The sequence below is a fragment of the Mobula hypostoma genome, chromosome 15, assembly GCF_963921235.1.
Source record: "Mobula hypostoma chromosome 15, sMobHyp1.1, whole genome shotgun sequence".
NCBI classification, from domain to species: Eukaryota; Metazoa; Chordata; class Chondrichthyes; order Myliobatiformes; family Myliobatidae; genus Mobula; species Mobula hypostoma.
Window position 1 is genome coordinate 1300303 of NC_086111.1, and position 16580 is coordinate 1316882.

Here is a 16580-nt window from a genome sequence, read left to right on the forward strand (position 1 = left end):
AGAGAAGCTGTTGTGTTTTCTTTGCAATTATATTTATATGATGGGTCCAGGACAAGTCCTCTGGTGGAGGGGAACTGGTTGGGTCTATTGTCTGGAAAGAAGTAGAGAGGTTTTAAGGCCCTGATGGGGGATGGAGGTGCATGGGGACTGGGCATCCAAAGTGAAAATGAGATGATCAGGGTCAGGAAACTTGAAGATACTGAAATGATCCAGAGCATGTAAAGTGTCACAGATATAGGTAGGAAGGGACTGAATCAGGGAGCTGAATCGGCGGGAGGAGAGAGAAGCAGCGTGCTGCGCATGCGCAGCCCTCGGGTGAAAAATGATATTGTATCCGTTAAATAAGGGCCACGGACAATTCTGATTTGATGGAGATGGACGTGAAAGCACAGAGGAACATCTGGAAAAATTTCTGAAACGCTTGTTCACTGCTGTCGTTACTGCGCGGTCGGGAATCTTTCAGAGGGAAGGCCCCAAAATCCCTGGCTTTGCCTGCTGTTGGCGACCGAGATGGAGGTCGAATCGTTCGGATAGAGATGGCACTCAGTACTCGGTGTCAGAGAGCTGATCAGAGCTCGAAGTTTTCAGATGACTCAGAGTCGGACTGTGGTCGGGTATGGCAGGGAGAGTTTTTCTTCTCCCGTCTGCGTGAGATGTGGGACATTTGAGAGATTTTAAACTTTTACTGTGCTCATGGACTTCTTCATCAAGTTATGGTATTGTTGCACTGTTATAACTATATGTTATAATTATGTGGTCTGGTCAGTTTTTTCAGTCTTGGTCTGTCCTGTGTTTTTGTGATATCACACCGGAGGAAATATTGTATCATTTCTTAATGCATGCATTACTAAATGACAATAAAAGAAGACTGTGTGTCTTCATAATCTAAAACAGAGTCATGCAGATATAAGTTCAGTGGGGCAGGGACAAGCAGAGAAAGTGGGTCTACCCGGACAGGCAAGTTTGTGGATCTTGGGCAGGAGGTAGAAACGGGGGTGTGGGGTAAGGGAACTATCAGATTGGTGGCAGTGGGTGGGAGATCCTCAGAGTTAATAAAGTTAGTGATGGTGCGGGTGCTCCTTAGTAGGATCCTATTCAAGGTGCAAGTAAGAGGAGATGTCTGAGGGTTGTTGCTTATCCTCAGCAAGGTAGAGCCAGACTACGACAGCACCCCCTCCCCAATCTGCAGGTTTGATAGCGAGGTTAGGGTTAGAGTGGAGAGCAGTGCATTCAGAAGGAGTGAAGTTGGAATTGGAGAGGGCAGTGGTGAAGTTGAGATGGTCGGCAGTTAGCAATGGAAAGATCCAGAGCAGGCAGAAGATTAGAATGTCCATTATAGAGGAGGAGGGGAGAAGGGGTTATCAGTGCAGACTGGACAGTCCTTGCCAAAGTAGGCACGGAGATGAAAGAAGAAGAGCTCAGCGTCATGGCGGATGTGGAACTCACTGAGGTGTAGGCGTAGGGGACAAAAGTGAGGCCCTCACTGGGGGGCGGGGGAAGTTCAGAGAAAATTGTGAAGACAGCTGTTACATTCTAGACCTGTCCAAATGAAGCCTAACATTGCATTTGCCTTCCTTATCACTGACTCAACTTGCAAGTTCACCTTTAGGGAATCCTGCATGAGGATTCCCAAGTCCCTTTGCATCTCTGATTTTTAAAATTTTTCCCTGTTTTGTTTACACCTTTATTCCCTCTATCCAAGTACATGACCAGACAATTCTCTACACTCTATTCCATCTTCCATTTCTTTGCTTAATCTCCCAATATGTCTAAGTCCTTCTGCAGACACCTTGCTTCCTCAGGAAGATAGGTGGAAGGGCAGATAACCTGCATATATTCTGCAAACCTAGCCACAAAGCTATCAATTCCATCATCCAAATTGTTGACATAAAACGTCAAAATAGTGGTCTCAACTCCAGCCCTTGCAGAAAACTAGTCACTGGCCGCCAACCAGAAAAGGCCTCCTTTATTCCCACTCTTTGCCTCTTGCCAGTCAGCCAAACATCTGTCCATGCTAGTACCTTTCCTGTAATAGAATGGGTTCTAATTTTATTTAGCACTCTCCCACATGTGGCACCTTGCCAAAGGCCTTCTGAAAATCCATGTAAATTTTGTTTACCACTGACTCTACTTTGTCCATTATGCTTCTTATTTCCTTAAAGAATTCCAAAAGATTTGTCAGACAAGATTTCCCCTTAAGGAAACCATACTGACTTGGTCCTGGTTTATCATGTGCCTCCAAGAACCCCAAAATCACATCCTTAATAATGGACCCAACATCTTCCCACTGAAGTCAGGCTAACTGGCCTATAATTTCCTTTCTTCTGCCTCTATCCCTTCTTAAAGAGTGGAGTGACATTTAGAATTTTCCAGTCTTCCAAACCATTCCAGATCTAGTGATTCTTGAAAGATAATTATTAATGCCTCTACAAATCTCTTCAGCTACCACTTTCAGAACCTTGAGGTACAGTCCATCTGGTCCAGGTGATTTATCTATCTTCAGATCTTTCAACTTCCCCAGCACTTTCTCTTCTGTGATGGCAGCAACACTCACTTTTGCCCTGTGACACTCGAATTTCTGGCATGTTGCTAGTGTCTTCTGTAGTGAAGACTAACACATAACACTTAAAGTTCTTCCGCCAATTCTTTGTTCCACATAATTACCTCTCCAGTGCCAGTTTCTAGCACTCCGATATCCACTCTCGCCTCCCTTTTACTGAAAAAGCTTTTGGTATCCTCTTTAATATATTTGGCTAGCTTCTCTTCATATTTCATCATTTCTCTTCTTATGGCTTTAGTTGCGGTTTGTTGGTTTTTAAAAGCTTCTCAATCATCTAACTTCCCACTATATTGTATATTTTTACTTTTGCTTTTACTTCCCTTGTCAGCCACAGTTGCCTCATTCTCCCATTCTACTTCATCTTTGGGCTGTATCCATCCTGTGCCTTCTCTATTGCCCCCAGAACCACCAATCATTGGTTTTCTGACGTCATCCATGTATGTGCAGTGAAAATTACAACTGAGAAGGTGCTCAGGAAGCTTAATGGTCTGAGGGTGGATAAATCTCCTGGACTTGATGGAATGCACCCTCAGGTTTTGAAGGAATTAGCTGGAGGGATTGCGGAGGCGTTAACAACGATGTTTCAAGAACCATTAGATTCTGGCATTGTATCAGATGACTGGAAAATTGCAGATGTTACTCCGCTATTTAAGAAGGGTGGGAGGCAGCAGAAAGGAAACTATAGACCTGTTAGCCTGACATCAGTGGTTGGGAAGTTGTTGGAATCGATTGCTAGGGTTGAGATGACAGAGTACCTGGAAGCACATGACAAAATAGGCCAAAACCAGCATGGTTTCCTGAAAGGAAAATCTTGCCTGACAAACCTACTGCAATTGCTTGAGGAAGTTACGAGCAGGGTATGCAAAGAAGATGCAGTAGAAATGGTATACTTGGATTTTCAGAAGGCCTTTGACAATGTGCTGCACATGAGGCTGCTTAGTAAGATACGAGCCCATGGAATTGCAGGGGAGTTACTAGCATGGGTGGAGCATTGGCTGATCGGCAGGAAACAGAGAGTGGGAATAAAGGGATAATACTCTGGCTGGCTGCTGGTTACAGTGGAATTCCACAGGGGTCGGTGTTGGGACCGCTGCTTTTTACGATGTATGTCAATGATGTGGACTATGGGATTAATGGATTTGTGGCTAAATTTGCCGATGATACAAAGATAGCTGGAGGAGTGGGTAGTGTTGAGGAAACAGAGAGTCTACAGAGAAACTAAGATAGTTTAGGGGAATAGGCAAAGAAATGGCAAATGAAATACAATGTTGTAAAGTGTGTAATCATGCACTTTGGTGGAAGAAATAAACAGGCAGACTATCATTTAGATGGGGAGAGAATTCAAAATGCAGAGATGCAAAGGGACTTGGGAGTCCTTGCGCAGGATACCCTAAAGGTTAACCTCCAGGTTGAGTCGGTGGTGCAGAAGCTGAATACACTGTTGGCATTCATTTGTAGAGGTATGGAATATAAGAGCAGGGATGTGATGTTGAGGCTCTACAAGGCACTCGTGAGACCACACTTGGAGTGTTGTGTGCAGTTTTGGGCTCCTTATTTTAGAAAGGATATACTGACATTGGAGAGGGTTAAGAGAAGATTCACGAGAATGATTCCAGGAATGGAAGGGTTACTGTATGAGGACTATCTGGCAGTTCTTGAGCTGTATTCCCTGGAGATCAGGAGAATTGGGTGGGTGGGGAGGGAATTCATCGAAACATTCCCAATTTTAAAAGGCCTGAACAGATTAGATATGGTAAAGTTATTTCCTATGGAAGGGGAGTTTAGGACAAGAGGACACGACTTCAGGATTGAAGAACATCCATTTAGAACAGATGCAGAGAAATTACTTTAGTCAGAGGGTGGTAAATCTGTAGAATTTGTTGCCACGAGCAGCTGTGGAGGCCAAGTCACTGGGTGCATTTAAGGCAGAGATAGATAGGTTCTTGATTAGCCAGGGCATCAAAGGGTATGGGGAGAAGGCAGGGGAGTGGAGATGACTGGAAGAATTGGATCAGCCCATGATTGAATGGCAGAGCAGACTCGATGGGCCGAATGGCCTACTTCGGCTCCTATATCTTATGGTCTTATAGTGAATGCTCCAAACAGCATTGGCCAACTCCTGTCTCATGCCTCTGTAGTTCCCTTTACTCTACTGTAATACTGATACATTTGACTCTATCTTCTCCCTCTCAAATTGCAGGGTGAATTCTATCATATTATGATCACTGCTCCCTTGGGGTTCCTGTACCTTAAACTCCTTAATCAAATTTGGTTCATTGCACAACACCCATTCGAGAATTGCCTTTCCCCCAGTGAGCTCAACCACAGGTTGCTCTAAAAAGCCACCTTCTGTGCATTCTACAAATTGCCTCTCTTAAGATCCAGCACCAACCTGATTTTCCCAATCTACCTGCACATTGAAATCCACATTACTAGCATAGGATTACCCTTTTTATTTGCCTTCTCTATCTTCGGTTGTAATTTGTATCCACACCCTGACTACTATTTGCAGGACTGTAAATAACTCCCATCCGGGTCTCTTACCCCTGCATTTTTTTAAGTCTACCCACAAAGATTCTACATCTTCCAATCCTATGTCACCTTTTTCTAAGAATTTGATTTCATTTTTTTTTAGCAATAGTGCCACCTTTTGATACAATGTGTTTCCTTGTATGTTAATTTCCCAATTATGATCCTCTTTCACCCACAGTAGATGTGAGTGCCACTGGGCAAAAGTCATTGAGGTAAACTCACCCTACGTTTTTGGGCACTGGTATGATTGTCATCCTTTTGAGGCAGGTGGGAACCTCAGCTGCAGCACTGAGAGATCTAAGATGTCCTTGAACATTCCACCAGTTGGCTGGCATAGGTTTTCAGGGCCCTTCCAGGTAGACAGTTAAGGCCTGACACCTTGCAAGGGTTCATCCTCATGCAAGATGTTCTGAATCGGTCTCCAAGATAGGGATCAGAGGATCACCAGATGCTGCAGGGATTTGCACACTGTTCTCCCTTCCAAAGTGTGCGTGAAAGGCACTAAGCTCCTCTGGGAGAGAGGCAGCACAGCCATTCATGGTCCAGGTTTTCCTTTGTGGGAAGTAATGGTGCACATCCGATTCTGTCTCTAACCTCAATCGGAAATGTTTTTTCACCCTTAAAATAACTTTCTGTAGGTCGTACCTGGCCCTCTTGTATAGTTCTGAATCACTGGTCTTGAATGCCAGATTTCCAGCAGACTATGTATCTCTTGGGTTCATCCACAGCTTTAGGTTTGGGTATGTTTGGTCTTGATGAAGCTGGTGACATCTGTGGCACATTCATTCAGACTTGAAGATGAATTCCTGAATATTGTCCAGTTCACCAACTCAAAGCAGTGCTCCCCTGGTTCCATTGACATTCTTTAGTCCTCACCACTGATGCTGCAATCTTAGTCTCTGCCTATACATACATTGTGAGTAGAAGTACAGCCGGGTGAATGTGGGATAGCACGTTAAGTGTTTTTGATGGTGGCATAACAGTGGTCTAGTGTGTTGGCTTCTCTGGTTCTAAAGGTGATATGTTCACGGTAGTTTTTCAGACGTATTCAAGCTGACCTGGTTGAAATCTCCCACAATGATAGGGAAGACATCAGAGTGCATAGTTTTGTGTCTGCTGATTATGTTGCTCAGCTCCTCCAGTGTCTACCTGATGTTGGCCTGAGGTAGCATTGTATAAAGGCAGTCCAGTAGTTCCTGCACTAATTTTGTTTGTTTACAGTCAATCAGAACATGGCATCCTCCATCAATAACTAATAGGGGCTAATAGTGTTTTATAGTAGGGTAGAAGTATTGATAGTGTTCTAATTTGTTCTGTATTACATTTAAATACATAATTTGTTACTCAATTCAATAGTAGTTTGCCTTTTTTATATATTTTTAACTATTTCCATGAAACTTCAGATAATTGAGGTACCCACTTAATTGGGCTAAAATGTACTGGTCCCAATTGGCCAACATCCACTGTTTTCAAAAAAAAATCTGTGTTTTTACAGTGCGTGTTCTTCCGGGGGAGCACAAAAGCATTTCAAAGGTCTTTGACAGCAGTGAACTTAAAGAAAAAAGTAATCAGGACGGTCGTGTGTGTGGCAGGGTGGGAATGGTTGAAAAGAGGCCCAAAATGAGCAGAAGTTCATGGCCACACACACAAAATGCTGGTGAACGCAGCAGGTCAGGCAGCATCTCTGGGAAGAGGTACAGTTGATGTTTCGGGCCGAGACTCTTCGTCAGGACTAACTGAAGGAAGAGCTAGTGAGAGATTTGAAAGTGGGAGGGGAAGGGGAAGGGGGAGATCTGAAATGATAGGAGAAGACAGGAGGGGGAGGGATGGAGCTTAGAGCTGGAAAGTTGATTGGCAAAAGGGGATACAAAGCTGGAGAAAGGAGAGGATCATGGGACGGGAGGCCTAGGGAGAAAGAAAGGGGGATTGGAGCACCAGAGGAAGATGGAGAGCAGGCAAGGAGTTATTGTGAGAGGGACAGAGAGAGAGAGAAAAAAAAAAGGAAAAAATAATAAATAAATAACGGATGGGGTACGAAGGGGAGGTGGGGCATTAGCGGAAGTTAGAGAAGTCAATGTTCATGCCATCAGGTTGGAGGCTACCCAGACGGAATATAAGGTGGTGTTCCTCCAACCTGAGTGTGGCTTCATCTTGACAGTAGAGGAGGCCGTGGATAGACATGTCAGAATGGGAATGGGATGTGGAATTAAAATGTGTGGCCACTGGGAGATCCTGCTTTCTCTGGCGGAAAGAGCGTAGATGTTCAGCAAAACGATCTCCCAGTCTGCGTCCAGTCTCGCCAATATATAGAAGGCAGCACCGGACGCAGTATATCCCCCCAGCCGACTCACAGGTGAAGTGTCGCCTCACCTGGAAGGACTGTTTGGGGCCCTGAATGGTGGTAAGGGAGGAAGTGTAAGGGCATGTGTAGCACTTGTTCCACTTACACGGGTAAGTGCCAGGAGGGAGATCAGTGGGGAGGGATGGGGGGGGGACGAATGGACAAGGGAGTCGCGTAAGGAGCGATCCCTGCGGAAAGCAGAAAGGGAGGGGGAGGGAAAGATGTGCTTAGTGGTGGGATCCCGTTGGAGATGGTGGAAGTTATGGAGAATTATATATTTAACCCGGAGGCTGATGGGGTGGTAGGTGAGGACAAGGGGAACCCTGTTCCTAGTGGGGTAACTAGTAAGCGGAAGAAGTGCTACACCATTCCTTAAACGTCCTCCCTCACCACCATTCAGGGTCCCAGACAGTCCTTCCAGGTGAGGCAAAATTTTATCTGTTAGTCGGCTGGTGTGATATACTGCGTCTGGTGCTCCCGGTGCAGCCTTCTATATATTGGTGAGAACCGACGCAGGCTGGTAGACCGTTTCGCTGAACACCTACACTCTGTCCGCCAGAGAAAGCAGGATCTCCCAGTGGCCACATATTTTAATTCCACGTCCCATTCCCATTCTGACATGTCTGTCCACGGCCTCCTCTACTGTCAAGATGAGGCCACACTCAGGTTGGGGGAACAACACCTTATATTCCGTCTGGGTAGCCTCCAACCTGATGGCATGAACATTGACTTCTCCAACTTCCGCTAATGCCCCACCTCCCCCTTGTACCCCATCCGTTATTTATTTATTATTTTTCCTTTTTTTTCCTCTCGCTCTTTCCCTCTCACAATAACTCCTTGCCTGCTCTCCATCTTCCTCTGGCGCTCCCCTCCCCTTCTTTCTCCCTAGGCCTCCCGTCCCATGATCCTCTCCCTTCTCCAGCCTTGTATCCCTTTTGCCAATCAATGTTCCAGCTCTTGGCTCCATCCCTCCCCCTCCCCCTCCCACTTTCAAATCTCTCACTAGCTCTTCCTTCCGTTAGTCCTGATGAAGGGTCTCGGCCTGAAACGTCGACTGTACCTCTCCCTAGAGATGCTGCCTGGCCTGCTGCGTTCACCAGCACTTTGTGTGTGTTGCTTGAATTTCCAGCATCTGCAGAATTCGTCGTGTGTGAGAAGTTCACTGTTTCAGTTGTTATGTGGCAGCCACTGGAGCGAGGCTTTCACAATAAGTGAACCCTAGAGTGCAGCTTGTCTCTGTAGACACAAAAGTTGTGCAGGAAGTAAGCCAGAATGAACATGCCCGAAACAACTGCAAAATCAGTAAACCCCAACCGCCTCTTTTACTCTCTTGCACAGAATTGAGTTCACAATTTTCTGGAAAATACATGTGAGCGAAGGAGGAGTCGTTACCCCAGTCCTGGATCTCTTGACCAAAGTACCAGCAGAGGGCAAGTATAAAAAATTGAAATGATAGGGAACATTTCATATTTCTACATTGACACTATATCATAATTAAATTCAGCTGCAATATCAGTTCACCAAAACAGATTGATCATGAACACCAGATAGTGAAATGATTTTTGATGGACATTAATGTAGCGAATAAATATGGTTTTTAGTCTAAAAATTTACAAGTTTAGGTTAAAAATACTTCAGGATTTCCTTGCATCTCCACATCATTCCTCTAGTTTAATAAAATTGCTTTAACCGGGAGGGCACAAGCAGCTTGTAATGCAATGTGAACATTAATTGCATTAGCAGTGGACCACGCGATTTGATGAGAGAGAGCTTTGCAGGGGTCAGGGAGGAGAGTTTAAAAAAGGAGCTTTTCACGGGGCTCGGCATATTAGTTCAGGGAGAAGTGTGCAGGTGCAGTAGCTCATCATTGCGCAAGTATGCTGAGAAAGCTCCGGAACAAAAGAGATACTCTGTCCAGCAGAACAGTCGTCAGAATAGTAGGGCTTTAGCTCATCCGGGCTTTGGCAAGGCAAGTTATTTTTTCCCCCCTCTAACAAGAATAATGGGCTTGACTGAGAGACCAGTTTTCTGTTCTGTGTGTCGGATGTGAAATGTCTAGACTTCCAGCCTCCCTGATGGCCACATCTGCGCCAGGTGCATCGAGCTGCAGCTTCTTAGAGACCGAGTTAGGGAACTGGAGCTTCAGCTCGATGAGCTTCGGCTTGTTAGGGAGAGTGAGGAGGTGATAGACAGGGGCTACAGGCAGGTAGTCACTCTGGGGCCACAGGAGACACATAAGTAGGTGATTGTCGGGAGAAGGAAGGGAGGGTGTCAGATAGTGGAGAGCACCCCTGTGGTTGTCCCCCTTAACAATAAGTACTCCATTTTGAGTGCTGTTGTGGGGGGAACAACCTACCTGGGGGAAGCATGGTTAGGGGGACAGATAAGTGATTCTGTGGGTACGAAAAAGAAACAAGGACAGTCGTTTGCTTCCCAGGTGCCAGGGTTTGTGATATTTCCGAGCGTATCTACAATATCCTGAGATGGGAGGGTGAACAGCCTGAGGTCGTGGTACATATTGAAAGCAGAATACAGGGAGTTAGGAAGGAAGCTGAGAAGCAGGACCTCAAAGGTAGTAATCTTGGGATTGCTGCCTGTGCCCCGCGACAGTGAGTATAGGAATAGAATGAAGTAGAGGGTAAATGCATGGTTGAAGGATTGGAGCAGGAGACAGAGATTCAGATCTTTGGATCATTGGGACCTCTTCTGGGGCAGGTGTGACCTGTACAAAAAGGACAAGTTGCACTTGAATCTGAGGGGGACCAAAATCCTGGTGGAGAGGTTTACTAATGCTGTTGAAGAAGAAGAAAGCCCTTAACTCCAAGTGGAGTCATCGGGACGCTGCTTTAGTAGGCTTTCTTATTTTTACAAGGCTGAGTTGCTAGCTCGATGCTCAACCCAGCACGGATGGAAAGCGTGCAAGGGAGCCAGCTGGATTCGAACTCGGGAGCCTTCGCTCCGAAGTCCGGCGCTGATGCCACTACGCCACCAGCCGGCACTCATGCTGTTGGAGAGGGGTTAAACTAGATTTTCAGGGGTGTGGGAACTGAAATGAAGAGGCAGAGGATGGGGAGATTGGAGCACAAGTAGAGACAGCTTGTAGGGAGTTTATGAGGAAGGATAGGCAGATGTTAGAGCAAAGATGCGCTCAGCCTGATGGTTTGAGATGTGTCTATTTTAATGCAAGGAGTATCGTAAGCAAGGCGAATAAGCTTAGAGCGTGGATCAATACATGGAACAATGACATTGTGGCCATTACATTCCCAGGAGCAGGAATGGCTGCTGAGTGTGCCGGGCTTTAGATGTTTCAAAAAGAACAGAGAGGGAGGCAAAAGAGGTGAGGCAAGGCATTGCTAATTAGGGATATGTCACGGCTGTAGAAAAGGAGGAGGTCATGGAGGGATTGTCTACTGAGTCAGTGTGGCTGGATGTCAGAAACAGGAAAGGGGCAATAACTCTACTGGGTGTTTTTTTTATAGACCCCCCCTCCCCCCAATAGTAACAGGAATATTGAGCAGATAGGGAGACAGATTCTGGAATGGTGCATAATAACAGGGTTGTCATGGTGGGAGATTTTAAACTTTCCTAATATTGATTGGCATCTCCTTAGTGCAAGGGGTTTAGATGGGGTGGAGTTTATTAGGTGTGTTCAGGAGGGATAGAGCAGACAATTTGGGAAAACATTTAATTGGGGTAGAGGGAAATATGATGCTATTAGGAGGAACTTGGGAGCAGATATTCTCTGGGAAATGCTGGACAGAAACGTGGCAAATACTCAGCGGCCATTTGCATGGAGTTCTGCATAGAGGCAGGGAAAGGATGGTAGGATTAAAGAACCATGATGTACAAAGGATGTAGAAAATCTAGTTAAGAAGCTTATGAAGGGTTCAAGAAACTAAGTATTGTTAGAGCTCTAGAAAATTACAAGGTTGCTAGAAAGGAGCTTAAGAATGGAATTAGGAGAGCCAGAAGGGGCCATGAGACTGCCTTGGTGAGCAGGATTAAGGAAAACCCCAAGGCATTCTACAAGTATGTGAAGAGCAAGAGGATGAGCTGTGTGAGAATAGGACCAATCAGGTGCGATTGTGATAGTGGAAATGTGTGCATGGAGTCGGAGGAGGTAGCAGAGGTACTTAATATATACTTCGCTTCAGTATTCACTTAGGAAAAAGACCTTGGCAGTTGTGGGGATGACGTACAACGGACTGAAACGGTTCAGTATATAGACATTAAGAAAGAGGATGTGTTGGAGCTTTTGAAAAGCATTAAAAAAAGTCACTGGAACTGGATGAGATATACCCTAGTCTACTGTGGGAAGCGAGGGAGGAGATTGCTGAGCCTCTGGCGATGATCTTTGTGACTTCAATAGGGCCAGGAGAAGTACCGGAGGATTAGAGGGTTGCAAATGTTGTTCCCTCGTTCAGGAGCAGGAGTAGAGATAACTCAGGTAATTATAGACCAGTGAGTCTGACTTCAGTGGTGGGCAAGTTGTTGGAGAAGATTCTGAGAGGCAGGATTTATGAGCATTTGGAGAGACATAATCTGATTAGGGATAGTCAGCATGGCTTTGTCAAGGGTAGGTTGTGCCTTACAACCCTGATTGAATTCTTTGAGGAAGTAAAACACATTGATGAAAGTAGAGCAGTGGATGCAGTGTATATGGATTTCAGTAAGGTATTTGATAAGATTCACCTTGCTTTGTGGATTCAGAATTGGCTTGCTCACAGAAGGCAACAGTGGCAGTATTTAGTTCATATTCTGCAAGGAGGTTGGTGACCAGTGGTGTTCCACAGGGATCTGTTCTGAGACCTTCCTATTTGTGATCTTTATAAATGACCTGGATGAATAAGTAGAAGGGTGGGTTAGTAAGTTTGCTGATGACACAAAAGTTGGGGGTGCCGTGGATAGTCTGGAGGGCTGTCAGAGGTTACAGCAGGACATCAATAGGATGCAGAACTGGGCTGAGAAGTGGTAGATGGAGTTCAACCCAGATAAGTGTGAAGTGGTTCATTTTGGTATGTCAAATTTGAAGACAGAATATAATATTAATGGTAAGACTGTTGGCAGTGTGGAGGATCTGTGGGATCTTGGGGTCCGTGTTCATAAGACACTCAAAGCTGCTGCGCAAGTTGACAGTGTTGTTAAAAAGGTGTATGGTGTGTTGGCATTCATCAGCTGTGGGATAGAGTTCAACAGCTGTGAGGTAATGTTACAGCTATATAAGACCTTGATTTGGCATCCCTCCCCCCCCCCCCCCCCTTGGTGTACTGTGTTCATTTCTGGTCGCCTCACTACAGGAAGGATATGGATACTATAGAGAGCATGCAGAGGGGATTTACAAGGATGTTACCTGGATTGGAGGGCATACCTTATGAGAATAGGTGGAGTCAACTTAAGTCTTTTCTCCTTGGAGTGACAGAGGATAAGAGGTGACCTGATAAGATTTGTATAAGATGATGAGAGGCATTGATCGTGTGGATAGCCAGAGGCTTTTTTCCAGGGCTGAAATGGCTAACATGAGGGGGCATAGTTTTAAGGTGCTTGGAAATAGGTACTGAGGAGATGTTAGGGGTATGTTTTTCACACGGAGAGTGCTGGGTGTGTGGAATGCATTGCCGGCGGCTGTGGTGGAAGCGGATACAAAAGGGTCTTTTAAGAGCCTCTTAGACATATGAAGCTTAGAAAAATAGAGGGCTATGCACTAGGGAAATTCTAGGCAGTTTCTAGAGTAGGTTACATGATAGGCTCAACATTGTGGGTCAAAGGGCCTGAAATGTGCTATAGATTTCTATGTTCTATGTATTAATCTCCATTGTCTTTTCAAAAAGCCAGTGACACAATAACAGATCTGATATTGTCAGTTAACTAATACTTAAACTTTAGTTTGAGATTGTACTGTTGCATGAATGCAGCTGTAAGCAAATCACTTAAAATGAAGATTGTTTGGAGTCCAAAAACCAAAATATGGAGGGTCAAACAAGTAACAATAAATGAAAAGTACAACAATTAAGAATCTGAACTTGATGAAAAGCTATTAATAACCTATTTGTACTAATTATGTCATATCAACTATTTAAGTTCTTAATAGATTCCTGACTAAAAGGGTTGAACCAATCAATAATCATTCACATCAAAAAAGTTTATCTATTCTCACAGACAAGGTCTGTGATATTATTTTTCAGCTTGTTATAATGTAAAGTGGATTCCAGTTGACCAAATGTGATGCTGGTTCTTTCAATTCTCTGGTGAATGTGTTTTTCTTTCCTCCAGCCGAGTCTCTAAATTTTGGTAAAGGTCATTTTTGGAGCCACTACAACTGATTTTGGAGGGAATCCATTTAATTTCCGCATTAGCACAAATGCTACAATAAACTTAGATTATTGTGAAAGCAAGAAAATTGCATTTCAAGTCAGTAAAATAACTGAAAATGCTGCAAATACACAGCAAGTCAGGCTGCATTTGTTAGAAGAGAAACCGACTTAAGGACTGAAAAGGACATAGCAGTTTAAGTTTCAGAGAGGGTGGGAGGGGTGATCTGGCTCTGCATTTTGAATGTCCTTCATTCTTTTGTTTGTTTTTGTTCTCTAATGGCTCTCACTCACTCATTAACGAGGTAATCTTGTTTACAGTTTAACCCTATGGTCATCCCAATCTTACCCTGGCACCTTCCCCATTCACCGTGCAGTTATGGAAGTTTCATCAGCTTTCATTTCCCTGCCAATCCTCACAAAGGGTGTTTGACCTGAAATGTTTCTCTTCCCACATAGCTGGCTAGTCCTGGTGCGCACCTCCAGCATCTGTAGTTTATTTTGCATATTGTACAGCACTTCAAATTTTACTTTAATAGACATGGTCTATAGTGCAACTTGAAATGAAACCATAACTTAACAATTGCTTTGTTTTTCTAATCAAGTTTTAACAATTTTGGGAATTTATTTAAATTGTGACTATTTTCTTCACAGCACTCAACTTCGATACAGCGAAGGTCATGGATAGTGCCCCCAACAGCTTCAGACATCTCTTACACCTGCATGGAATCGAGGCTGCTATTGAGTGTTTAATTCAACTGTGCAAAGAACCCTGAAATATGAGATTAATGCCATACTGCATCAAAAGGAAAATTCATAGATAAAAATCCATTTTACTCATTTATTAAGTGTACTAGTACATCAGGACATGCCACGACGACATTTAATTTCTCCTATGGCACTGTCACATAAAAATAAATATAGCATTTAAATATAAATTGCCAAAGAATATTTACAAATACTGGGACATTTCTATTGCATTTGTACACAAGATTTCTACAAGTCATCTGTCCCGTAGTAGTCTGAAATTAAGGAAACTACATTTGAAAGTTAAGTTTACTCTTACATGATAGTTCAATTCACAGCTTTTAATAAGTGCTGAGCATATAAAAACTCAAGTACAGAATGAGAGAGTGGTTAGTACCAATGACAAAATACATTATCAGTTGTAATTGACATTTTTACAAGTAAATCAGGACCAGATCAAATTAAAATTCTCAATGGGATGTTTGCAAATCGGTAATCTTTGAATGTCTCACAATAACACAAGGCACTATAGTCATATTATAAACAAGTAGGAAATTGCTTGTTATATCTTTTCAAAAGGCCATATCCACACTGTGTTCCATAAGGTAGAACAATGCAGTTGGAGATTATACACATGTATTATGAAGCATATCTTCTAACCATCTTGTTGGTTCTGATAATAAAAAACTGAATAAATCAATTATTCAAGCTAAGTGGCAACAGATACAAAGCACAGGTCCAAACTACTCCACCACATTCAGAATGCTCCTATCATTCATCTCAAGTTATTGAAATCAGTCTCTTTTATTTTGAAAGACTGGTGGGTAATGTAACAGGAACAAAATGATGAACAGTGATTGATCACTTTCAATAACTAGAAAGTACGATTGGAGATGTCCATAATAACTGAACTGCAAAACACCTCTCCAATCCAGTTAAATATTACTTACAAGTGTAAATTCAAATGGCACTAAACATTGAGGTATGATTGCCAACCACTCAAACTAAAATGTTTTGTCCAATTCTAAAATGTTGCTTGTGAGCCAGCAGCCAGAACAGTAACAATTTCAATTGAAGACCATTATTTTAAATTATTAACTAGTAAAACATTTTTAAACAAATTATACATATTTACAGAAATTCATCATATCCAAAAATCAAGTCACCTGAAAACACAAAGCAAAAAGCTAACACTATAGAATTAAAAAACAATTTACCTAAAAAGTCACATTCAAGTCAAATATATTTTGTTTCTCGAGTAAGCAATCCAGTATTTTGGCTAATTTTGAAATCACAAATGGTGTTACCATCACAGAGAAAATATTAACATTACTATGAATACAATGCTGACATTCAACATAATGGATGTTGACTTAATTTGCTTCAATTGGACAGGTAAAGAAATAAGAAGCCAGGGATTCATTTTTCTGATTAATTCCAGTGGAAAAGAGTATGTGCTACTGATACAAATGCTTCCTTCAGGTTGCCAGAAGCAAAAAATTAAGAAACCTCATCTAACAATCATTGAAATTTTTTGACCAGATTTACCCATTTAAATACTAAAAACAAAGTTAGCACCCAAGTGAAATTATAACAGATTTAACACCATGATGAAGTGGGAAATTACCTATACATTGTTTTGAACAATTACCTTAGTGCAATTTGAGCTAGGTAATATGAAGAACAGGATTAATATTAAATGCAACTAGCACAACTGATTGTCCTAGAGACAGAATGCAGCCTAAATCTGAAGAGTAATTAAATCAAATTGTATTGAGTACACTCCTCAATCATTTCATTCCACAACAAAGTCTTCTGGGAAGATACTAGGATCAAGCATTATCCTCATGGTTATTTGGTGCAGATATCAAAAAAGAAAATCTGAAAAACTACATACTGTTTGTAACTCTTCAAAAATTAGCGATCACACAAAATGTTTTTCCTTAAGATAGCCCATAATCTTTCTTTATTAAACCCAGATCATTCTGTTTATTTATTCAGAGCTACAGTACGGAGTAGGCCCTTCGAGCACCCCCTCCCCCCCGACAATCCCGATTTAATCCTAGCCTAACCATGGGACAATTTACAATGA

At 43.1% G+C, this 16580-nt stretch overlaps 1 protein-coding gene across 1 annotated transcript in view; it reads left to right on the plus strand.

Moving 5' to 3' along the window:
- cenpp (centromere protein P) overlaps positions 1-16491 on the plus strand; it is a 289475-nt gene extending 272984 nt beyond the window's left edge. Inside the window, exons 8-9 of the mRNA XM_063067576.1 lie at positions 8772-8863; positions 14396-16491. Of these exons, the coding sequence (XP_062923646.1) occupies positions 8772-8863; positions 14396-14517 (214 nt within the window). The 3' untranslated portion in view covers positions 14518-16491. The remainder of the gene's footprint in view (positions 1-8771; positions 8864-14395) is intronic.
- The last annotated feature ends 89 nt before the right edge of the window (positions 16492-16580 follow it).